Raw genomic sequence first — 26,975 nt, forward strand, 5'->3', positions numbered from 1 at the left:
AACCCTTAGATGATGTAAATTTTTTGATAGACTTACTTTTTTGAATTTAACAAAAAGATAAAGAGTGAGACAAAACCAAGTATCATATTTTATTAATATTGCTTATACAAGAAAGGTCATTCAAAATTATTTCACCAATATTAAGGTCAAGTGACAAAAATTTAAATTTCCACCTACTTCGCCCCCAAAGGGGGCATTTGTAGAAGGAAAATTCAAATTTTGATCACATGACCAAAATTGTTGAAATAATTTTAATATCCTTTCTAGCATTCACAATATTACGAAAATATGATAAATAACTATTCTCCAAATCTTAAAAGGTCGACCATGCCTTACCATTATAAAATAGCTGCGCTCACAAAATTAGCCAAATTAAAAAATTCTAAATTTAGATATGAGAAACAGGAAGGAAGCTGTAAAAATAATTAAACCCCTTAATTAAACTAGATGCTGTAATAATTCTCATTCAATTATATTCCTACGTCACCACAATAAAATGCAAAAAAAACTGCATTTTATGTAGCCATAAAAAAAACAAGGGTAAAACAGTTTGTCACACGAACAAAATACTATTTACTGCTGGAAACCTTGGGGATACCAGTATAATATTCCTGGAATCTAAAGGGATAAGACGATGGCCAATAAATCTATATACATCCCCAATGATGATACACAAAATTACCCCTTCTGTAGATTAGAATTAGTAGTTGAAACGTTTAAACACTCTACTAGATTAGTCAACCACTCAAGGTCCCCAAAGTTGTTAAGCCAACGAATACAAAACGTTATTATTAACTTTGGGGACTAGTGTAATAAACAGCACATTGTCCTCTTGCTCTCTGATATCTCATTACAAATTTTTTTTATTTTCCGGCGGTTTTAAATATATTATTAGACACCGTAATAAAAATAGATTCTTGTCGTATTAAAAAATTGCATAATACACTGGCCATCGTCGTTATCAGTAATGTGTTCGTGTACCTAACTGTAAAAACTGCACTGATCCTAATAAGACATCAATAGTCAGCAAGCTATCATCATACAGGTGTTCATTCATTTCCGCTCTTTAAAACATTATCATATCACCAGTACACATGGATCTAAAGGGAAAAGACAAAGGCCGATAAAAGAGTGTACCTCCCCAATGACAATACACAATATTAATCATTCTGTAGATTACAATTAATGTTTGAAACGTTTAGACAATTAACTTATTAAAACAACCAATCAAAATTTAATAAAAGTCCCCAAAGATTATAAGCCAACGAATAAAAAACGTTATCATAAAACTTTGGGGACTAGCTTAATAAACAGCTCAATTTCCCTTGCCTCCCCGTGAAACATCCAGATTTTCTTGATTGCTATTGTGTTGTTTGTGAGAATATGAAACAGCATAATGCGTAAGTGATTGCCCAGTAATGATGCCATAGAGATGCAATACAAAGTCACAAATGTGCCAAAAATTGTCAATTTTAACTTTTAACTTCTATCGTTTTATTGTTTATGAAAATAAAATACTATTAAAAGTAAAGCATTTTTAATTTCATTTTTATATGTATGAAATTGGTAGGATGATTTTCTGCCAATATGTTTGTCTGTCTGTCTGTAAGCTTGATTGCAAATATCTTGATCACTGCTTAAATTTATTTGAGTCTCTTATTTTGTCAAGGTTTAGAAAGTCCCCAAGTCATTATGCCAACGAATAAGAGAACATTTATATAAAACTTTATTGGGACTAGCATAATTTACACGGAGCGTATTTGTTTATCTTCATAATGGTGGGAAATTAAAAAAGACAGACAGGCGGACAAAACAATGTATAGACTAGATGCGCTTAAGTCATAATAATCTTCACTAAAAATTTCAGCTGTATATATTTTTCCTTAAAGCGTTACGGACGGACTGACTGACGGACAGACAAAGTAGAATTATAGAGTAGCTACGCTACAAACACGTACCTATCAAGTCTATAACAACAATGGGGTCATTGGAGCTAGACCGCTCATTGTATCCAGGTTCGTTGAGCAGAAAGGCGGCCACGTACGGCGTCGTTATGGCCGTGTAGATCACCAGAAACAGGATTAACCAGTCCCACAGCGCCTATAAAAACAGATTTTTCAATATTTTTGTGGAAATTAAACCACTCTGATATTTTCTTGTCTGTTTTACAGATATTATATGCAGGGATCTAAAGGGATAAGACAATGGTCGTTAAATTGGTGTCCTTTCCCCAATGTTGATACACAAAATTATCCATTCTGTAGTGTTCAAACGTTTGGACGCTCTACTAAAAGTCCCCAAAGTTCATAAAATGTTCATAAAACTTTAAAAGACTAGTGTAATATACTAGCCAAATGACTTGACCCCTCCCTCCCTGTATTATATATATTCCTTTTAATTTCCCCTCACTTACTTTTGATTTTTCTTTATATTTCTTGATCTTACTTTGTAATTTCATTGAGGTCAAATGCTGTTTGAAGTCTTTGAAATAACTCTCACAATAGCTTTAATTAATTGTTTAAGCTTTTGTTTATTAATAGTTTCATTATGATTAATTAACTATCAAATAAAAGGCAAATGTGGTCATTATAAGAATAGAGTTAAATTGAAGGTTTGTGTTCTTTTTAGTGATTATTGTTGGTCAAAATGTCGATAACAATATCAGGTGAATTACAATTTTAACAGCAGCATGTGTATTGTCTATATTATGACCGAATTAAGCTAGGGAGGGAGGGGACATTCGGCAGTACTTTACAATAGTACCAAAAGTTTTATACCCATGAATGTTTAGACACTAGGGTAAGGTGGTTATAAAATTTTGATAACCAGTGTAATTTCCAGTCCAATGTCCCCTCCCTCCCTGCCTTAAAATCAAGGTTCGGATCTACTGCAGTTCACGGTAAAATATTGCTGGTAACGAATATTGCTAAAAATTTATGAATTTTTAAGGCTGCTAGCTGCCCAACGGCTGAATGTACAGATCATACCCGCACACCATTTTAAGCGGCATAAGGAGGCCGACAAATAATCTGTAATAGCCAAGATCCAATGATGCACAGGGAAAGCTTCACTGAAGAAAAACCGCGTAAAATAGGTCTTTTTCGCGCATTTCTCTGCACTGCAAGATATTTATGCATTATTGATTTAAGGCTATTCCAGATTATTTGTAGGCCTTTTAATGCCGCTTAAAACTATGTGCAGGCATGATCTGTACGTTCAGCCGTTTGGCAGCTAGCAGCCTTTAAAATTCATATTTGTTTAGCAATATTCGTTACCAGCAATATTTTACCGTGAACTGCAGTAGATCCCAAGGTTCTTAAACAATGGGAAAATAACAATGTCAATGTTAAAGACTTATGGAGATGTTTCGAATCTTCAAGAATAAAGCTGGTAAATGAATAGTGATTCTTCTTGACTAGGTGCGTGCACATGATTTTATAAGGGGGGTGGGGTGGTAAAGTGTGATTTTAAGACCCCCTTTAATTATACATATATTTAAGCAAAGGAATGAATTATTAAAATACAAGAATTAATTAAAAAAGTGTTAAGGAGGTGTAAACACATCACATTTTTATATGAGTGATTGTATACAGTACACCAAGGACGTCCAAGCATTTTTAGGATGGGCGGTAAAATGAGGGGTTTCAAAGGTTTGAGGGGGGTAATCCAATGTATTTTATCTAAATTTTGAGTGGGTTTCAAAGTTTAGAGAAGGGGTAAATACTACAACTTTAATTACACCCCATCCCATTAGACGTCTAAGCTATACATCCCCCGCATAAATTTTTTAGAATGCAATTTTCACCCCTCTCTCGCACGCCTTTGACCTAACTCTGACGTAAATAGTTTGCACACGGATTGAAAAGTTGCAAATTAATTGCATCAACGCAAATCTGTTTTACAAAGTAACAATTCACCAGCGAGTCAGGGATTAAAGGGGCAGGAATGTGCTAAACCATGGTAGTCATAACATTTTTTATTAAATAGTCGTATCGTTTCTTAATTCAATGTCCCCCATAGCTCAAATGATGGATACGAAGCTAGTAAAAGTAGCTGACTCAGATTAAGACGTCAAAAAAATTAACCAATGAGAGGCCACTATAAATATTACCATTGGTCAATTACAGTGTATACTGGCCTCTCATTGGTTAATTTTTTTTGACGTCATAATCTGAGTCAGCTACTTTTACTAGCTTCGTTGGATACATTACTCGTATGTCCCTAGTTCTTACCCGAGTGAGACATAGGCGAGGGGGAATCTTTTGTAATTGTTAAAAATTGGCAGTTTCTACTTAGTAAAAGTTGTCGCAAATATAGGTATCAAATGATAAAAATTATTTTGTGTATAATTGATATTTTTATTGTGATTAAATCATTTCAGTATGTCCAGTTGAAACGAAATTGTTTTTTTTTGGAAGCACTTAAAAGTGTCTTGTGTGACGTCATAAAAATTCGACTAAAAGGAGGGATGAGAGGAAAAGAGGGAATGAAAATCCCTATAAAAGAGATGGGTTAATAAACGTATTTTTAGCAAAAATGTTTAAATAAAAATAGCCACACTTATTAAAACCCTACTAGAAACTATCTAATTAGTTCAGTTTGATTCAAGCTTGCTAGGAATTTGATTTCAAGATATTCAAATGCTTTACATCATGCTAATAAATACCATTAGGCATTAGAGATAATTTAGAGTTGTGAATTTAAATTTTTAGATATTCAATTATAAAGAGTGTTTTTTAAAACCAATCACTTTGCTTTTTAAAGTGTAAACCCTACAGTTTAGATCAAAACTAATCCAATCCATGCTCAAGCAATGACATTAAAAAAACAATTTTGGATTTTTTAATCTACTCACCTCTCCAGAGCAATACAGCTCAAGACCTAGCCCTTGTGGAGAATATTCCTCTACCAGGAGAGTGCATATTTTATCACATATTTAGATAGTTTGTCTCATTTTAAAAGAATAAAAAGCATATAGCCTTTCTGTGACCATTCTAAAGTTAATTTGTCCAATCATGAAAGCAAAACAACATCTAAAGATAGAAGTTGGGAACTGTACAAGAGAAAATGAAACAAAAGGGGGGTGGGTTGAGGGGTGGTAGCAAGCTGCAAGAGACCAATAATTCACGTGAAACCAATTGTTAGATATATCCATTATCTATAATTGTATCTTTAATATATTCCCACTACACACAGCCGGTATACTACTACACCTATCATATGTGTCATTGTGTATTTGTGAGAGAGTGTGTGTGTAAATGTTACATATTTTATTGTGTTTTCCACTTTAAAAGTATCTTTGTCTGTCTGTCTGTCCATGTTATTTTCTTGATTCTTAGGATATTCTGTTGGTGAGTAGGCATTTATTCACTTGGTCCATAGGTCTGTCTTTAATGCTATTTGAGACTCATATTTCAAAAATGTCATATTTTTCACCTTTTTATATTTTTGCCCAAGAAGCAATTATTCAATAACTCTGCACTTAGTTCATTAGTCTTTCTTTAAGGGGATTTTTATCGGCTGATATTAAATTCAGACTGCTAAAATTAAAAAAAAAAACTTTGCATCAATTTTTATAACTGATTTTTTTCCAACTATCTGTCCATTACTTTTTGTGCTTTTCTACTAATAAGTGAGTCTTATTTTTGTGATTAAGTTTTTTTATTCTTTTTTAATCTTGAGCAGATAAAACATATTAAGATACAAAATCTCAAATTTCTTTTAATTTCCTTTTGGTGAGTGATATTCAATCTATTTTGATCAAAAGCAATCTCTCAAATAGAAAGATAATTCAATAATTAGTTTGACTTCTCTTTAAATTGGGTATGACAGTATGTACTGTCTCTAAAAGATTATTCAGCAATTACTACTACTACTTATACTATTTAGATATTTAAATTGCCTGTCTGAAAAAGACAAACTTCTACTGTTTATCATCAATGTTCACAATTCAAACCTTATTTAATTTTCTCGTTATTATAAATAAACTCTCCATACGTACGTACATTTATGATAAAAGATTATATCTAGATAATTTTGGGTTTGAAATAAGAAGGCTTTTTGGTCAAATCTACCTAAAATTGTTTGTCATGGTTTAGCTTTTGTAATCTTTGTGTATGTGTATGTGTGTTTGTGTAATTGTGTGTGTGTGAAATACTGGAGTAAATGCAATGTAATTTACTAGGACAACAATATAATCTATCTGCAACCAAGGAGATTATTTAGAGTGGAAAACATTAGCATTGTCATTTTTTAGCCATTGAGAGGGGGAATTCATAAAATTTGTATTGCTGTTATTACAACAACATAGAACAATGTTTTAAGCTGTGTTTACAATAGTTTCAGATGTAATACTCAATGTTATTCATAATAATTTAATTTTTAAAAATCAGTCAAAATAGTTTTTAATGCAAGTCATGACTACTTATATGTTCTACAATTGAAATTGATACATTATTGTATTATTTTGTATTAATTACTCTAAATTATTTATATTGTTCCACTGAATGTTAGGTATTATATTATGTTGTATTAATACTCTAGATTATTTCTACTGTTGCGCTGAATGTTATTGTATTATGTAGTATTAGTTACTCTAAATTATTTCTCTTGTTGCACTGAATACATGTAATTGTATTATGTTGTATTAGTCACTCTAAATTATTTCTATTGTTGCACTGTATGTTATTGTATTATGTAGTATTAGTTACTCCAAATTATTTCTCTTGTTGCACTGAATACATGTAATTGTATTATGTTGAATTAGTCACTCTAAATTATTTCTATTGTTGCACTGAATTATATTGTATTATGTTGTATTAGTTACTCTAAATTGTTTCTATTATTGCACAGAACATTATTGTAATATTTTGTATTAGTTACTCTAAATTATTTCTATTGTTGCACTGATCAATACTGTATCATGTTGTATTAGTTACTCTAAATTATTTCTTTGTTGCACTAAACATTATTTCTATTATTGCACTGAACATTGTTGTATTATGTTTTATTGGTTACTTTAAATTATTTCTATTGTTGCACTGAATGTTATTGTATTATGTTGTATTAGTTACTCTAAATTATTTCTATTGTTGCACTGAATGTTATTGTATTATGTTGTATTAGTTACTCTAAATTATTTCTATTGTTGCACTGAATGTTATTGTATTATGTTGTATTAGTTACTCTAAATTATTTCTATTGTTGCACTGAATGTTATTGTATTATGTTGTATTAGTTACTCTAAATTATTTCTATTGTTCCACTGAATATATTACATTATGTTGTATTAGTCACTCTAAATTTGTCTATTGTTCCACTGAATATTATTGTATAATGTTATATTAGTTACTCTAAATTATTTATGTTGCATTGGACATTGTTGTATTAGTCATTCAAATTATCTCTATTGTTGCTATAGAAAAATTATTGTATTAGTCACTCTAAATTATTTCTATTGTTGCACTGAACATTGTTGTATTATGTTGCAATAACAAACAATAAAAAAGACGTTTCCATAAGATTTATTTTTGTAAATTGAGTAAGTGTGTGGCCGAAAAAGTTACTTTCTTAAAACAAATACAATCTAGTACTACAATTTTGACGTATTCAGAAACTCAACTAATGAAATAAAATGGATTGTACAATATGAGGGGGAGGTGGAGGGGCTAAAACATTTTGGCCATTAACATAATTTTTTATACATTAAAAGATGTATAAACAAGGATGACAACATCCATAAAAGCAAAGCACTGAAACGGTAGGACAAACGGACATTAACATTTGTATATTGTCAGAACTGAATAATCAGAATATAAATGTATAAGAGTCGAATCAAAATTGTAAGTAAATTTGTTGAAAAACTGCTGAATAAAGGATAATGTTTATGGACATACTTACATTTTTAGAACTTGATTATAGAGTAGCTTCTCTTATAACATTATAATTTGTTGTCTCAGGAATTAATATACCAAAAATCAGATCAATCGGATGATTAGATCACATGAAAATTTGTTGTTAAAAAAGTAAAAAAATCGATAGTACAATTCTAACATGCCTAAATTAAATAAAAAAATAACCGTTACGGACGGACGTACGGACGGACCGACCCTAATTATAGAAAAGCTTCGCCTTAAAAATACTATACATTTTATTTATGGGCATTTTCTCCTCAAAACACAAAGTAAAATTGATTATAAGCTTACTAAAGAAGCTTTATGTTTATCCCTGTAAAAAAGTTTATCTATAATACAAAGTAGAATGATGTCTGTCTGTCTGTCTGTCTGTCTGTCTGTCTGTCTGTCCATCCATCCGTCCGTCCGTCCGTCCGTCTGTCCCTTAAGATCTCAGTAACCACTGAACCGATCGGATTCTACTCTTCAGCGAAGCCGCTAGTCTTATCTTATATAAAGTAGTAAGGTTTTTCGTTCGTAGCTAAAAATCTCGAAAATTATTAGTCCGAATTGGTTTTATTTTTAAGGAAAGCTCTATTAATGTTATTGGATGGTTTTACGCTATTGTTCTGACATTCCCCTTTACTATCTCTCTTAGAGGATAATGGTTAAACAACTAGTATTAAATAAGATGTTAACCTTAAATGGAGAATAATGTAGAATGGTCCACTTATGTATCCGTGGAGCTGTATGAAACTTGTGGTCGGTTGGGATGTCTGTTCCTATACCAAGCACCTGAAAAAAGAACGTTGTTAATTAATTAATTGAGAAGACACCCAGTAGACTGATAATGTTCGCAAGTTGAAAATGTACAAGGGCTAAAAATAGATAAAATTCTGCTTCTAAAAGTTGAAACATTGTTTGGTATTTAATCTCATTGTTTTGTACAATTTAGTAAAGTGTTACAGTACAAAATCAGACCCTGAAATAGGCACCAACCGAATATAAACGTTGTCAAAAAAAATTGTAGAATAGCTACACAATAGTTAAGGAAAATCTGTAAGTCCTCTTGAGGTCCATCTGTTTTTAAGGTAGTCTTCAAGATCACTCGTAACTCCATTTTTATCGGCGATTTTTAAAGATATAAAAAATTTTTATTACTGCACTTATTATTGAAAAAATAGTTTGTGCTTATCGCATCGTATTACAGACAGCTTTCGCTTAAATGAAATAAGAATTTTTAAAAATAAAACTAGTTTTGTTAGCCCCGTTTTTATTGTAAAATTTGTTGAAAATTGTCTGTAATACTATGCTATACATGATTTTTGAGTGTAGCTGAGAACCGGTTCTAATCCAGCAGATATTAATCGGTTTCCAAGTGGAAATATATTTTTACAAGATTACTAGATACAAAACTTAGATAATTTGTGATGTTTTAGGTACTATTAAATATGTGGTTATATACATACATTTTAACTAAGCAATAATACTCATATATGATATACTTTTAATCTAGGTAAAAGGGTAAACAGAATAAGGTACAATTTTATGTTTACTTTTTATACATACATACATTTTACATGATTTGGTATAACATTTCATAATTAAACAAAAACTATATACAACAGAGCCCCCAAACTTTATTATCAAAGAAGAAAAAAATTTATTTTTCTTTATCAAATACTTTACAACATATACACTATTAATTAATGTTAATTTATAATGATTTACGCTATGAAAAGAACTATTTGTTAGCTTTAAATCTCTTAAAAATTTAAAATTATTTAAGATTATCATTTGATGGTTTCAGTTCGTCCCAACGTGGGAAGGGGGTCCCAAAAGTTTTACAAACACGATTTATAATATTTTATAATTTAATAGCATAAATACTTCTTTGAATCCTTTGACTAAGTTGTATAAATCTTCAGTGTCTAAAGTTTTTCACCAATAATCTTCATCAATAGAAGAGGTAACTTTATTTAGCATAATTAGTTGAAACATCAATTATTGGTCCATTGTCTAATCCCTGAAGATCCTTGGTTTGTCCAAATAAATCATTTTATTTTGTGATCTAAACTAATATCAAAATAGTGCAAAGTGGTAACTGGACAAAGTGCATAAAAAATAAGCCATTTGACATCATAAAAATGAGGAAGATGAGTTGAGAAATGGGAAAGAAAACCCCTGAAAAAGGATGGATAATTCCTCACATTTTTATGACGTAACATGGCTGATTTTTTAGATACTTTGGTTAGTTACTGCAAATTGTTCCAATTCAACCTACTCCAAAGCTAATTAATAGCCTATTAAATGACCTTTTTCCTGGTGAATGTTGGACTACAGGACTGGGAGCTGGTTTGGCTGGCCTGGTCATTGTCCATACCAAACCCATAACGAGGACTAAATTTAAACAATATTAGTTTCGATAAAAACTTAAGCATTTACAAGCATCTGGGACTAATAAAAACTCCTGTTAAAGAAAAGAGTACTTAAAATAAAAAAAAGTGGATTAATGTATTTTTTTATAAAGTCGCCAAACAGTTATTTTTTAAAATCAATATTTTACTCTTTTTAAACTTTTTTAACTGGTAAATTTCTTAATTATTTTTCTTGACTAGGTTATAAATAATATATAAAATAATAAAAAATGCTCACTTATTTCCTTTTGGAAACTGTAACATGTCAACAAATTCTTTGTGTTTATCCGAGGGTCGTCTTGCCCGCCGAAACAGCGTCTGAAACAAATTTGACGAGGAGTCCTCTTTGCCCACCGACGGCTTCTGCTCGCGGCGGTTGTACAGAGTTGAGTCCAGCATCTGCATCTCATAGCGGGCCCGCGACCCGATAACATGATTGCGCGGCAACAGGTTCTCGCCCGGCGGACTGTAGCCGCCGTGCGTTGCCGACGACAAATTGCGGATTTTGTTGGCTGCGGCAGCATGGGCCGACGTCGCCGGTCCTCCGCCAGTTGAATTCATTGGAACTATAGACGCTTCATTGCTTAATTTTCTATTTACTGAACGATGAAGTGGGGTGCGGCTGGTTCCGCCGCCAATGGCTGTAAACGCGCTGCTGATGCTTGCAAACTGACCGGCGCCGCTGACCTCTGCTGCCAAGACCTCATCATGTTGTTGTAGCCTGGCCTCTTTTTTGGCATTTAACATGGGGCTGCAGTAACAAAGGGCAATAATCATCTTAAAAATCTGTTTGCCATTGTGTTTTTTAAATTTAGATTGGCATAATTCATAGTGTAATGATATAGAACAGCTGCCATACATGAGAACATTTCAGTAAATGGATATAGAATATACGTGGATATTATGACAGGGTAAAATTTGTCGTTAATTTAGCTTGCTAATATGAATCTTATTTATTATTGGTCAGTTCGTTCACTCAGTAGGAGGGCAGGTGATGGGGAAAGGGGGTTGATTAGGGGTATCGTTATTTTAGCCAGCTGAGAGCTTACTTTATCCGAGTAAAAGAAAATCTGATGCAACATCCAAGTAATAATATATATGTACATATATTACAATGCAAAAAACAATGCAGCCAATTGGGCCAGGAAGTTATCTATGTTATACATCTATACTTTTTTTTGTCAAATCAACAAATGATAATTATTGACCCTCTCCCACCTTTGATGTACATAGAAATTAGCTGGGCCACCTCTGTTACCATTCATCCAAATAAATATATTTAGCACTTCAAACTTTACCAACCAAAACTTTAACAATTGTACACAAACTTAAATCATATCAAAGGATTAAACTTTCTGTTGTTAGTTGCCATAGTTGCCGAATTAATATATAAAATCAAAGAATAATTTTATTTATTGTAACAGTTATCAAAAACTGCATTATTTTATATTGCAATAACAGTAGCATGTAGCCGCAAATTTTTGACTGACAGAAATGTTTCAGGTAATTAGTTTTATTGAGAAAAAACATTGTTTTAGTAAACATACATATTTCAATTATCAAAGTAAAATAATAGATGGAACACGAGCTATATGTAATTCTACCCATTGGTTGGGATCTTCTATTAGGTCTTTGAAATATAAATACAGCATAGTCGTTACAAATTTACAGAAAGAAATTTGAAAGCAAAAGAAAAAGGTAACCTACCTCTTGACCTGGTAGTAGTTTAGGTTGTACCTTTATTTTCAAATAAAATATATTTTTTTTAGAAGCTGTGGCAACCTTAAGATTGAATATGATTTTATGTTTGTGATTGTTAAAATTAAATTTGCTTCAATTGAATTGCTAAATATCCCTTGTTGATAAATTAGATTTGTAAATTATTGGTGACTTGACAGAGGATTGGTACTGTAGTAAGTTACTTGAATCCAAAATTTCCTGAAATCAATAATATTTCTTTTCTACCTGTAAGGTTTTTTTTGTAGATTAAGATTTCGATAACTACTGAACCGGTTAGGTTCTCCAATTTAAGGAGGTCTCACATAGTTCTTGGGATGATTTTAGGTTATTTTTTTAGGTTTAGGTCGTGGTATGGTTTTTTGCTATTTCAAACCTCTTTTTTTACTCCCTTTGCATACAAAGCCCCCTATATGCTAGGGGCGCAGCTGCTAGTAAGAAAAATACAAATGTAATAATATACAATTACAATTTGGCCAATAACGAAATATTTTTTAAAAACTTTAATGTAAGGAAATAAATTAAGTCTATATAAACTAGAAAAGAGTTTCCAATTTTAGATCAAATTATGTGGGTTAAAAGATTCCCGCGGGGGTAAAAGGCCCCTTAAAGTCATAAAATCCTTAAAAACAAATCTAAAAATAACAAAGGACGTCCAAACTTTAATTGAGGAGGGGTAATTGAGAGGTTTTAAAGGTTTGAAGGGATCATCTGTGTATTTTAAATTTTTTTAGAGGGGTAAAAGACGGTGTTTTAAAGTTTGATGGGGGTAAACACCCATTTAAGTTCCCCGCCCTACGGACGTCTATGTGTGGGACTTGAACCTGCACCTTTAAAGAAAACTCCTGTTCTTCCTGATGATCAAATGACATCCTTCACTCAGTTGAATCCAAAGTTCTGTCACCATGATGCAAAATAATTTCACATATTACACCAAACTTTATCAGCTTTGACATGTTTTTCACTTTTTTTTTACCAAAAGTCTCAAGTTTTTGTCATGTGTTTGACAGCTCACATAACCTTCATCAATATTTTCACCATTATTCTTATTGAAATTTTCAAGAGTTTTGAATTTTTATTTTCTTCATTTTTCTGAGGTTTTATGAGATTTCAACAGTTTTGAATGAATGGTTGAAAGCCATTGCTTCTATAACAGAATTATTTAATAATGTCATATCTCATTTTTTTACAATATGCTACACGTTATTCATAAATTGAAACATATTATTACTTTTAAAAAGCGAGGTTTTCTATAATTAGGGTAGGTCCGTCCGGTACAGTTAGCTCTTTATGTTAATTTAAACAGGTGATAATTGTCCTATCGATTTCAAACTTTAGATGATGATTCCAATAGCAATTAGGTACGATTTAGGAAGCACAGCAACAATATAATCGTTACCAGTACGTCCATTATAAAATGCTGATTTTTTACATTTAAAAAAAAAATTTTGTATATTATAATTATCATATTTATTTGATTATTGAAATATTGATACCTATTACCACTAGGTACAATGTTATGACCAAGCATCTCTTTAAAGTCCTAATAATGTAAGTATGTCCTAAAACAGTAACCTGTATTTAAGAAGTTTTGCAAAACAATACTCAAAATTTAGCTTTAATATTCTTCTTATTCAGTTCTTACACTCTATAGGTGTCAACGTTTTTTTTGTCCTAACTATTCAGGGCTTTTTTAATTTTTAAATTTTAAAAGCGAAGCTTTTCTATAATTAGGGTCGGTCCGTACGTCCGTCCCTCCGTCACAAACGGATAGCTTTTTTAGTTAATTTAGGCATGTTAGAATTGTCCTATCGATTTCAAACTTTGCATGGTGATTCCTTTAGTAGTTAGGTACAATTTAGAAAGCGTAGCAACTCTATAATCATTACAAGAATGTCCGTCCGTACGTCCATTTTAAACATGTTGATTTTTTTACTTTTATAACAACAATTTTTTTTTTGATCTAATCATCCGATTGATCTGATTTTTGGTATGTTTATTCCTGGGACAACAAAGTATAATGTTTCAAGCAAAGCAACTCGTTAATCAAGTACTAAAAATTTAAGTATGTCCATGAACATTATCCTGTATCAAGCAGTTTTTCAACAAATTTACACTTACAATTTTGCTTCAACTCTTATACATTTATATTCTGATTTTCAGTTCTGATACTATATAAGTGTTAATGTCCGTTTGTCCTAGAGTTTCAGTGCTTCGCTTTTATGGATGATGTCATCCTTGTTTGTACAGTATTCCAAAAAATGTATCTTTTACACAAATTAATTTAAACGCTTTGGTGTGTTGAAATTATGAAATTTGTAAAGCTATTATAATACAGTGATATAATTATTATATATACATTTATATTATGTGTAATCAGTGACACTTTAAGGTTTCTTCAGAATTGCTGACACACACACACACACACACCCACAGCCACACACACACACACACACACACACAGCCACACAGACACACACACACATACAGAGACATTATACCACATTGCCATTTTATCTAACACTTGTATGCACAGCCAGCAAAGGTCAGAAAAAATGCTTCCAGGGGTTGTCCAACCTTAAAAAAAAGTTTATAAAAAAACATAGAAAAAGAAAATAGATATCCTTATATGAAAGAACGGTTCTCCCTTACAGTGGATCTTCTTAAAAAGTTCCTGGGAAGATTTAGAACTATTTTGAGGATTTGTACACCCACCTATCAAGAGAAATCGCCAATAATCAAAAAAATATTATAAGCACCACCTGGCGGCTATCATGATATTTTTGGTAAAATCTCTTAGAGAAAAATTTATTTTGACCACCATGAACATTTCACTTGAATGGTCTAAAAAATTTTGTTTGGTACCATGAATGTTGCACAAATTTTTGTATGACAACCATGAAGGTTCTACAAAAGTTAGTATAAACCAGTAATATTGTACAAATTCTATTTTGGCAACCATGAATGTTGTACAAATTTTTATGTGCCAACCATGAATGTTCTACAAAGTTTAGTTTGACAAACATGAACTTGTATATTTTAGTTTGGAAACCATGACTGATCTACAATTTTTAGTTTTAATTTTTCTTAAATTGCATTATGGCAACCATGAATGCTAAAAATTATTAATGTGGCAACCATTAATGTTGTAAATTTTTAGTTTGACAGCCATGAACTGTATAAATTGCAAAGAGAAAATCTGATATAAAAGATATTTCTAATGGTCCCTTTACCTTTGTCACAAAAATAGGATCATGTCTGAAATACGAAGGAAGGTTTTTAAAGGTACTAGCGACTAAACAGCTGATTGCATATATTTGCACATTCAAACAAGTTTCCTATCTAATTCTATAAAAAATCTGTAACTGCTAAGACCTAATAATGAAAGAAGCTTAGTACCTATAAAAAATGACGTCATACTGGCCTACAATTGGTCAATTAAAATGTATACTGCTTAGCATTGGTCATTTGTATTGTATGACGTCATTTTTTTATAGGCACTTCAAGCTGCCTCCTAATACTGTAAAGGGATTGCATGGCTAAAGAAATATTGCATAAAGACCAGTTTTATCACGCATTTACATGGGCTGTGCAATAGTGAGTCTTGCCGACGTCATATTATTTAATGCTTTGTAATTAAAGTGAATATGATGATTGCAGCCGTTTTTGCCAGTCACAGCTTATAAAGTTATTGAGAAGTATAGCTATTAATCGTATAGTGTTATAGCTTTTCTCAAATATCAAAATAAAAAATATCAGATTTAAACCAGTTTTGGGCGAACAAGACTGATATTAATTTTATGATTATTTTAATATTCGTGGGAAATTGTCTGTAATTCGATGCTATTAGTGATTTTCAGTATGGCTGAGAACCTGTTCTAATCCATATTGAAAAAAGAATCTTCATTGGTAGTTCTGACTTCATCCAAATAAAAAATGTGCTCTCCCCAAAGAATAATAAGTTTGTTTGTTAGGCTTATATCCACCAGATTCAGAGAGAACAATAAATGCATTTATAAAAATAAATTCTGTTTGTGTATTTGTTATCATCAGGAATGGTATGGTATATGGCAAGCCTTATAAAAAAGTAAAAGGATCTGTAAGTGTCTGTCTGTACTGAAGGATCAAGCTAACTGATACGATTCTCCTTTAGTGTACCTTCTCATAGGTACTAGGAAGGTTTATAGCTATTTTATTGGAGGGTATCACTACCCCCCAAAATCCAAACACCCCTTCCATCCTCAATTACCCTTGAGGCCTCTAGGAATGGTATGGTATATGGCAAGCCTTATAAAAAAGTAAAAGGATCTGTAAGTGTCTGTCTGTACTGAAGGATCAAGCTAACTGATACGATTCTCCTTTAGTGTACCTTCTCATAGGTACTAGGAAGGTTTATAGCTATTTTATTGGAGGGTATCACTACCCTCCAAAATCCAAACACCCCTTCCATCCTCAATTACCCTTGAGGCCTCTAGGGGCGTAGGCGCTAGTTAAAATTATTGTAAAAAGACAGAGTATCTTCAAGATATATTTTTAGTACGTGTAGGAATAATTTATTGAATTATCTCTGCTCCCTGTATTTACGTTAGTGCACCTTTAATCAAGATACCAAATGTTAAGCTGCTTTTAAGTCCTATTATCTAAAAAATCAAGCTTATTTAACCCTAGCATAATATTTCCAGTATGGCTTCGAAACCAATTATTATCCGCTGACTTAGAACCGGTTCTAAGAAATACTAAACAATCATGAATAGTATCGTATTACAGATAATTTCCCACGAATGATTAAATAAAAATAATACCAGTCTTGTTAGCGCGAGCCTTTGGCCACTCATGGCTAACAAAACTGGTGTTAATCTTTTTATATCCGCGGAAAGTTGTTTATAATACGATGCGATAAATAACAATTCTCATTTAAGTTGGGCAAGAGATTAAAATAATTATAACTTCTAACAATATGTATCACTTTTGATTTGTTTATGGCTTAGTCCCTAGATATAAAAGAATAGATTTTAAAATAAAATGAAATCAATATTTTAAATTCTGTTATGCCTTTGTTGGTAAAATTATGAAGTAGGGCCAGGCCACCTCAGAACTAATATTAACACCCAAAATAGTTATACAGTCACATTTTTTTACTTCAAATTTTAACATTTATCTATTTTATTTTGATGTTTTTTTGAAAGTTTTATATTGTCAACTATATCTAACTTTATATTTTCACATCAGAACATTTTAATCACAGTTAAAATCACTAGTTTCATATTATATAACATGTCTTGATAAATTCTACATTGTAAAGTAATTTGTGTAATTACAGAAGTTTAATTTGTTGTGTGTGTCCCATGACTGGTGGCACAGCTAGACCAGGCACATTCGGATTCTGTAAGGTTTCCCGGCCTTACCCTACTATCATAACTCTCCTTGTCTGCCAGCCGCCAGCCAACCTTGCCTCCTGCAAGCACATCCTGCCCCCTGCAGCATGCCTGTCCACCTTCTTCTCCTTCAAACCTACAATCCTTCCTTGATATCTTAGGAGAAAGGGTGAATAAAATGGAAGATTTTAAAAGGAGAAGTTCTCCTGCTGTGTGAATATACCTTCTCAAATGGTTTAATAAGTGTGAGAATATGACACTAGAATTATCGATTCTTTATAGTTTTAAATCCTCTGTAGGTATAGCCATACGTGTATGTACATATATTACATCATATGCATGATTATATACATTAGGATATATAAGTTGGAAGGAATTTTAATGTTAGAGGGAAATTTGAAATCTGCATCAAATTTTAGGGATTTTTTTTATAAAATTCGTTTTTTGTATAATTCTTTATCTAAAAGCGGAAATACAATTTAAGTTCATAAATTTTGACCAATAGTATAGGTGGATTGGAAACTACCTGCGCTCTAATTGGTTGAATGATGTGCGACACTTAAGCTTCTCCAATCAGAGCGCAGATAATTTTCAATCCACCAATCACAGATGTCAAAATTGATTAACTTAAATTGTATTTCCGCTTTTAGATAAAGAATTATACAAAAAACGAATTTTATAAAAAAAAAAATCCTTAAAATTTGATCCAGATTTCAAATCTCCCTATAACATTAAAAATTCTTTCCAACTTATATATCTTAATATACATATATAATTAAAACATACATACATACAATATTAAAGATTCTTATACTTAACAAAAACATATTGCGCCAAGAAAATAAAATTAAAATTGTTATACCAAAGATAAATTTGTATTTATAGAACTATAAAAATGAAATAATAGTTATTTCTCGTATCGTATTATAAACGGCTTTCCGCGGATATAGAATGTACAATTATAAGATTAAAACTAGTTTTTTTAGCCCCGTGGTGCCGAAGGCACCGGCTAAAAAACTGGTTTTAATCTTATGATTGTACATTTCTATATTCGTAGAAAACTGGATATAATACGATGCTAGACATAGTTTTTTCGTATGGATGAGAACCGGTTCCTATCCACCGGATTCGAATGAATACGAGAAAATATAATTTATAGTTCTAAAAATTTGGTAACTTAATCTGGGGGTTACAAACGGGGGGGGGGGGAGATAGACACTTATTATAAATATAAACAAAATTATCTTTTTTTTATAAATTAAAATGATTGGTAAACAGATTTAAACACTGCTGATTTGTGCCAATCAATCAAGATTTGATGAGTTCCCAGAGTATTTAGACAAACGAGTTTTAAACACTTTGGGTACCAGAATAATTGAAAGTCAAATGTTTCCTCCCTCCCAGCTTTAACTTAGAGAGTTGAAAAAGGTCGTGCAATAAAAGGGTGAATTATTGACATATTGGATCAGTAGGAGAAAACATCCTCTCCCCTCCTAATGGATGAACGAACTGGCTTATAAATAAGGTCCATATTAGCAAGCTAAATTGAGTACAAATTCATAATAATCATAATCATAATATCCACGTATTTTATATATCCAGTGCTTTACTTTACTCTAAACAGTGTACAGTACATAATATTTTATTTTTTCCCCATTTATGATAGATCAATCATAAATATAACTGATAATTTTCGCTTTGATTAATAATAATTTTCCCAGGTGTGAAGTAATTGAAATATAATATTACTCGGTGCTTTCCCATAAAAATGCATATCGGGCACCTAACCCCCCCCCCCCACCCTTTTTAAATAAAGTGAAAATAAAATTTGGAAGGAGATTTTTTTCTATGCTTAACTCTAGCGGTAAAAGGCCGTAACCCTCCAAGGCTACCTATTTCAACCTGTCCTAATGTAATAAACATAAAACAAACAAAAACTACTATTGTGGGGGGGGGGGGTCTGTGCTCGACAAACCACTTTGAGGGAAACTACCTATTACTCCTAGATTGTTTCATTTCATGATTTGACTTTTCAAGTGTCAAATCTTTACTTTACGTCTTAAGTCTTAGACTGGTTAATCAAGTGCCATTTAATTTATTTAGAAGGCTTCGCTACCTAGTCAAATTAAAAAATTAGAGAGGCCAGGTCTAACAAAACAGGTATTAATTTTATAAAAATTCGTAGAAAATTGTCTTTTATACGATGTTATACATGATTTTTCAGTATAACTGAGAACCGGTACTAATCCAGTGGATATTAATCGGTATCTAAGCCATGCTAAAAAAAAAACAATTATGTTATTAGATTTGTAGGCATTACAAATAAACTATTATTATTTTTTATATATATAAAATTGAGAGAGAAAGAAAAAGAGAAGGAGAGAGAGAGAGAGAGAGAGAGAGAGAGAGAGAGAGAGAGAGAGAGAGAGACAAAGAGGGGGGGGAGATAATAAATAAATATATATCAAAGGGAAAATATCGTTTATCGAGAAAGAGGTATCAAAAAAGGGAGGGGGGAGTGGTTATAAAAAATGATATATATTGAATATTTTCTACCTTCTTTACCTACCCATCATTTATGTACTTATTGAGGAGGATCACTCATGCGAGAAATCTCATACTGATTTATTGAAAATACTTTTTCTATTGTTGTACAACGTTCCCCTCTACTTGGTCCGACCCCTTTTTTTATCCCTTTGAATCGATAATGGAGTGAGTCAAAGGTTTATGTTCTATGATATAAAGTAGTAAGGTTTTTTGCCAAAAGCTTAAGATCTCAATGATTTTTGAACCGATTGGATTCTATATTTCAGGTGGGCTTCAAATGGGTTCTGCTATTTTATTTTCAGATTTAAGGCTTGGGATGGTTTTAAACTATTTTGTAAACCCTCTCTGTCCCTTTGAATACAAAATAATTAAATGAAGTTATGCAAAGAAAAACTAAATTTTCAATAATATTCATTTAGTTAGTTCATCTAACATATAACATAAATATTTAAAATTCGAATAAAAATGTGTAAGAAACTGAAGGATAATTAGACGGGCGTACTGACATACAATTTATAGGGTAGCTGCGCTTTCTAAACTATTTAGTTATAAAAGTTAGGATCAATAAAAAGTTAAAAGAATAAGAATGAGTGTTGCAAGATTTTTTAGCCCAGTTCAATTATTTTTTGTGTGGAAAAGATACTCTACAATTTATTTTGTTTGTATACCAGTCTGTCCGTCAGACAATAGGGGAAATAAATATCCTTAGGTGGTTATTAGGGATTACGCATTTGTACGGTCCTAGTTGGCGTTCTCATTCCTTACTTTTGTGTTACAATTGGTAATTATTATATGTATTTGAATAAATATTATACTTTAATTTAAGTGAAGATATCCCTATCCAGTAAACAACTTACTTTGGCCGTCAGTCTATAATTACAAAACAAGTGAAAAACTTATTTTATTTATGGCCGCAATCCGGCTATGAATAATCAGTTGATATAAATTTTCATTAGACAATTGAAGTTCATGGTGAAATATTGCTGGTGACAATTATTATAAAGATCCTGGATCTAGCATTACAAGAAATAATCGTGGAGTCGCCAATGTTAAACTTTCCTGGATGCCAGCAACTTATAAACCATCCTGGTAATATCAATTTATATACTTTTTATTAAATATTAATGATTTTTTTGTTACATCCCTAAAAATGCATTTTATGCCAGTGTGTAGTATAGCAGGAATGGAGGGGACATTGGGCTGTTTATTACACTAGTCCCCATAATTTTTATAACGTTTTCTGATTTGTTGGCTTAACAACTCAAGGGCCTAAATTGAATTTTGATTGTCTGGTTCATTAAGTTTAGTGTCTTAACGTTTCAACCACTAATTTTAATCTACATCAAGAGATATTTTGTGTATACATCAATTTATCGGTCATTGTCTTATCCCTTTATATCCCTGATAGTATATAGTATAAGTGTAAAAGTTGTGTGTGCTAATTATGAGAAGTTGTTTGTAAAAAGAAACAACTTGTACAAACTTGAGGTTGCATTCAATAAGCTCCGGGCACTCAGGGCATAGATCAATGGATACAGGATATATTAACAGGGGATAATTTGTCATCAATATGTACCTCATTTATTGATCAGTTCGTTCATCTATTAGTAGGTTATGGAATGGGGTAATGGGGGTGGATTGGGGGTTATCGTAATTTTAGCCAGCTGCGAGTATCACTTTATTAGACATTAAGCTCCGGGCACTCCTGGCATAGATCAATGGATATAGGATATACGTGGATATATTGACAGTGGATAATTTGTTATCAATATGAACCTAATTTATTGGTCAGTTAGTTCATCTAGCGATAGGTTATGGGATGGGGTAATGGGGGTGGATTGGGGGTTATCGTAATTTTAGCCAGCTGTGAGTATCACTTCATTAGAAAATAAGCTCCGGGCACTCCTGGCATAGATCAATGGATATAAGATATACATGGATATAGTGACAAGGTAAAATTTGTCGTCAATTTAGCTTGCTATTTTGGATCTCATTTGTTGGTTAGTTCATTCATCCATTAGTAGGTTATGGGTCGGGGTAAAGGGGTTGGATTGGTAGTATTGTTATTTTAGACATTTGCGAGCCTAGCTTTATTATCAGAGTACATGAATATCTGGTGCAACATCCAAGAAATAATATATCCATTCATATTTCTCTGTGGAGGAGGGTCAGTAAGGTAATCCATCAATAAACAAGGACAATTGTGTACATTGTAAAGAAACTTTACTGGAATTAATAATGATTATAGGGAATCCTAGTGGCAATACAATTAAGCTAACAATTCTTAGAATAGTTATTATAGCATCATATTATAGACAGCGAATATTAAAATGAAAAATTATCAAAGAGTATAACTGACATTCCGAAGGCACGGGCTTACAAAGCTTTTATTATTCGTGGAAAATTGTCAATACATTATTTTCTCAGTATGGCTGAAAACCGGTTCTAATCCAGCGGATATCTAATTTAATATTTAAAGCCAAACTGGAAAAACAATAAAGCAAGGTAGAAAGTTAGCAATTGAATAGGCTTGGGGGGGAAATTTGACTATAAATTAAACTAGTACCCAAAGTTTTATATACACGTTCTCCTATATGATTAACTAGCGGCTTCGCCCCTGGAAAAATGGGGGGGATTTTTTGTTTTTAGGGGGGTTAGGGGTGTTCACCCCCCTTAGAAAATATCCTAAAACCACCACAGGACCAGTAGGTATATTCTCTGAAGAGTAGAATCCGATCGGTTCAGTGGTTACCGAGATCTTAAGGGACGGACGGACAGACAGACGGACGGACAGACAGACAGACGGACAGACATCGTTCTACTTTGTATAATAGATAATCATAATCATTATTTACCGAAGGAGTAATTTTGTTTATCATAGTTGGGAATAGACAGTTCTTAAGATCCCTAGATTATATATTTATTTTTTTAATCTATCTAAATCTTTTATATCTTGAACTAAGATAAGATTACACATAAAAAGAATTAAAAAGAAAATTTTTTTGGTAAATATATTTTTTTTAAATACTTTTTACTGTTTTGCTATCTACATTTCAATATCTTTTAAGAAACCTAAAAAGTAAAAAACAGTAGACCCATTTGAGGTTCTATAAAATTAATGGATAAAGCATTCAATTAACTTTAAATGGCTTTAATCAGCATTGACAATTAAATCAACTGTCCAAATAATTAATAAATAAGGCTATAATCTAACTATAATTGCATAAATTAATTTATAGAGGAGAGAGAGAGATTTAGACATAAAAAGCAAGATTTCTTTTAAAGTAAAAGTGACACCAAGTCCATATTTGAATGTTTCATCAAATATGAAAGAGAGAGGGAAATAGAAAAGACAAGAAAGAAAGAAATAAGAAGAAGAAAGAGAGAGAGAGAGGGAGAAAGATATTGTAAAAATATCTTTGAAAATGGTACCAAGTCCATATTTAATAGTTGCAATGTTCCATCAAATATGATAGGATCAGAAGAAAGAAAGATGACTTTAATTTGACATTCAGACAAGGGTTCACTTACACTTTTAAGATAGAGATTCTTTTAAGGATCTAAAGGGATAAGACAATGATAAATTGATGTACATTCATAATGATGTTATACAAAATTACCCTTTTTGTAGATTTCAACTAGTGCACATAGGGGCAACAAGGGGATTCAATTCACCACCCCCAAATCAAGTTTTAATCATTCTATGAGTATTATCATACCCAATGTACATCAGATTTCAAAGGAATCGTAAAAATACGCTTTTTAAGTAAGCTTTCTAATGCCTGAAAGCCAAGAAATGCAAAAATTTTCTTATAGAAAAAGGCATACTTTTTGTGTTTCACCAACAATTTTTAAAGTATTATAAAATCTCTTAAAATTAACGTAATTAGACAAAATAACTTCAGGTGAGTCATGAACTACATGTATTTTGACAATATAAAAGAAAAAACCACAAATTAAAGAAATAAGTACTAAATAATTCTAGATGAAGTTAGGATTTTAGTTTATTTTTGTTTGTTTTATAATCAACATTTAAGTAGACAGTAAGAGGAAACATGTTTTCACCGGTTGCCACCGGCTAAAAATACATTATTTGATTGCCCAAAGACATATTATAATCGCCTGTACTGGTTTCATTTACCCGTAGGGGTTTTTAGCGCGTTTTCTGAGGGTGAGTGCACAAAAAGTTTGCAAGAAAAAGTGTTTAAATGCGCTTTTAAAGTCAAAACTTAAGATATAATTCAAATAAATAAAGACACAAAAACATAGTTATATTGGGAAATAGTTATTCAGACTTTGAATTAAAGTTAATAATAAATATTATAATGATGGGGAGGGGAGAGGGGGGGGCTAAACCTAAATCTAAACCTTTTTATGTTCGAGGTTTTAATGTAACTATAGATTATTACAAATATAAGGGATTTAAAGGGATAAGACAAAGGTCGATAAATGGATGTACATCCCCAATGATAATACACAAAATTACCTTGTGTAGATTAAAATTAGTATTTAAAACGTTTGAACACATAACTTTAAAACTTTGGGGACTAGTGTTATAAACAGCCTAATGTCCCCTCCCTCACTGCGGAAAGGTAAAATCAATATGCAAACAACGTGATGTTCTTATAATCAATTGAAATCGGAATTAGCAAGTAGCCTATCCGTCTGTCATTTGGTAATGCTTTGTTTTAAAATTATGCAGTTACATGGTCTTTATGTTTAATGTCTGCAGTTTTATTGAGGAAAGACATTGGGCTGTTTATTACACTAGTCCCCAAAGTTTTATAATAATATTTTTTTATTGGTTGGTTCATTACGTTCAGTGTCAAAACGTTTAAACAACTAATTGTCATCATCAGACAATTAATTTTGTAATATAACTTGGTGTATCAATATTTGGGATTTACATACATTAATCAGTCATTGTTTTGTCCCTTAGATCCCTGGGTTTTAATCTATAATACAAAGTAGGGAGGGGACATTGTGCTATTTATTACACTAATCCCCAAAGTTTTATAATAACGTTTTTTATTGGTTGGCTTAACAACGCGATGTTAGGAATTTTGTTTGATTTTTTTATCAGTTGGTTCATTAAGTTGAGTGTTGAAACGTTTCAACCACTAATTTTCATCTACAGACAATAAATTTTTTTGTAATATAATTTGCTGCATTAATATTACATACATACATACATTACATACATTAATCAGTCATTGTTTTGTCCCTTAGATCCCTGGGTTTTATCTATGATACAAAGTAGCTTGATGTATGTCCGTCTGTCCATCCGTCCCTTAAGATCTTAGTAACCACTGAACCGATTGGATTCTAATCTTCAGGGAATATATCTACTTGTCCTGTGGTGGTTTTAAGCTATTTTCTTAGGGCGTGGGACACCCTCAACCCTCTAAAAAAACAAAAAATCCCTCAAAATTTTCTTAAGCAGTTAATTTAAAATGTAATGGTTACAGCACCAGAGGTATTCTTTTTTAAATTACCTCTTGGGGCAAAGCTCATAGATGCTAGGGGCGAAGCTGCTAGTCTATAATACAAAGTAGCTTAATGTCTGTCTGTCTGTCTGTCCCTTAAGATCTCAGTAACCACTGAACCGATTGGATTCTACTTTTCAGGGAATATACCTACTGGTTGTGTGGTGGTTTTAGGCTATTTTCTTGGGTGGTTGGACACCCACAACCCACTCAAAAACAAAAATCCCCCTTATTTTTTTTAATGTAGTGGATGCAACACCAGAGATACTTAATTTTTTTTAAAATACCTCTTAGGGCAAAGCCCCTAGAGGCTAGGGGCAAAGCCGCTAATATACATATAAACGGTAAACAAGAATCTTAATATCATTATAAATATAGATATTAGTTTATAAAATTTGATGTCAATCATGCCCACATTTATAATGAATTTATTTTTACTTAAAGTGAAACTTGTAGCCAGCTAAAATAAGGATTCCCCATCCACCCCCTTTACACCATCCCCTCCCCTCATACTGAAATGAATTTCCAGACCCCAACAACCCTAATTTGACACTTTGAATACTAAAATCGGACTACAATTGACATAGATACACTTTCAAGGGCCCAAAAAGTAAGTTATAGAGTAGCTGCGCTACTGAAAAATTCTCAAATTTCTCTGATAAGTTTAGAAATGCATTCCCTGACCTCAATAACCCCTAATATGACATTTTGAACACGAAATTCGGGCTCTAAATAATTAAATCCCCTTGTTTCTGGATTTGCCCCAATGTGTAGTGGTTGAATTTGGACACTTAACTTAATAAACAAACCATTCAAAAATCAATTAAAGTCTCCAAAGTTGTTTAAATAAGGCAGAGGTCGACCCCCCCCCCCATCCCCACAACTCTATTGTTGTTCTTAAAGGCCTTTGACACCCCCCCCCCCCCTCTTTTCTACGCCACTACCAGTAGACATTGGTTGAAGAGAAAAGTGAAATGTCGTATAGAATTAAAATGAATTAGGATCAAATGAAGGGATCTAAAGGGATAAGGCAATGGCCAATAAATAGATTTACATCCCCAATTATGAGAAATAAAATTACCCCTTCTTTAGATCACAGTTAGTGGTAGAACAACACTCCACTTAATGTAGCGGCCAATCAAAATTCAATGAAAGTCCCCAAAGTTGTTAAGACAACGAATAAGAATTATTAATGATATAATAATTGTAATAAATATAGTATTACAATTAAAAGAAAAGAGAACAGGAAATAGATATAAAGAGAGAGAGAGAGAGAGAGAGAGAGAGAGAGAGAGAGAGAGAGAGAGAGAGAGAGAGAGAGAGAGAAAGAGAGAGAAAGAGAGATAAAGAGAGAGAAAGAGAGAGAGGGAGAGAGAGAGGGAGAGAGAGAGAGAGACAGAGACAGAGACAGAGACAGAGAGAGAGAGAGGGAGAGAGAGAGAGAGGGAGAGAGAGAGAAAGAAGTAGAAAGAGAAAGTTGAATAGAGTGGTAATTGTAAAAAGTTTTTCATAAGGTCAGGG

The 26,975-nt window shown here is 32.2% G+C and overlaps 1 protein-coding gene across 1 annotated transcript in view; it reads right to left on the reverse strand.

Moving 5' to 3' along the window:
* Nucleotides 1-26,975, reverse strand: part of LOC145317810 (uncharacterized) — a 177,948-nt gene that overhangs the window by 67,782 nt on the left and 83,191 nt on the right. Inside the window, exons 5-6 of the mRNA XM_080159078.1 lie at nucleotides 8,592-8,687; nucleotides 1,959-2,100 (exon numbers count right to left, since the gene is read on the reverse strand). Coding sequence (XP_080015204.1) covers nucleotides 1,959-2,100; nucleotides 8,592-8,687 — 238 coding nt within the window. The remainder of the gene's footprint in view (nucleotides 1-1,958; nucleotides 2,101-8,591; nucleotides 8,688-26,975) is intronic.

The sequence above is a fragment of the Acartia tonsa genome, chromosome 4 (genome assembly GCF_053477335.1).
Source record: "Acartia tonsa isolate MP-2025a chromosome 4, ASM5347733v1, whole genome shotgun sequence".
In the NCBI taxonomy this organism is placed as follows: Eukaryota; Metazoa; Arthropoda; class Copepoda; order Calanoida; family Acartiidae; genus Acartia; species Acartia tonsa.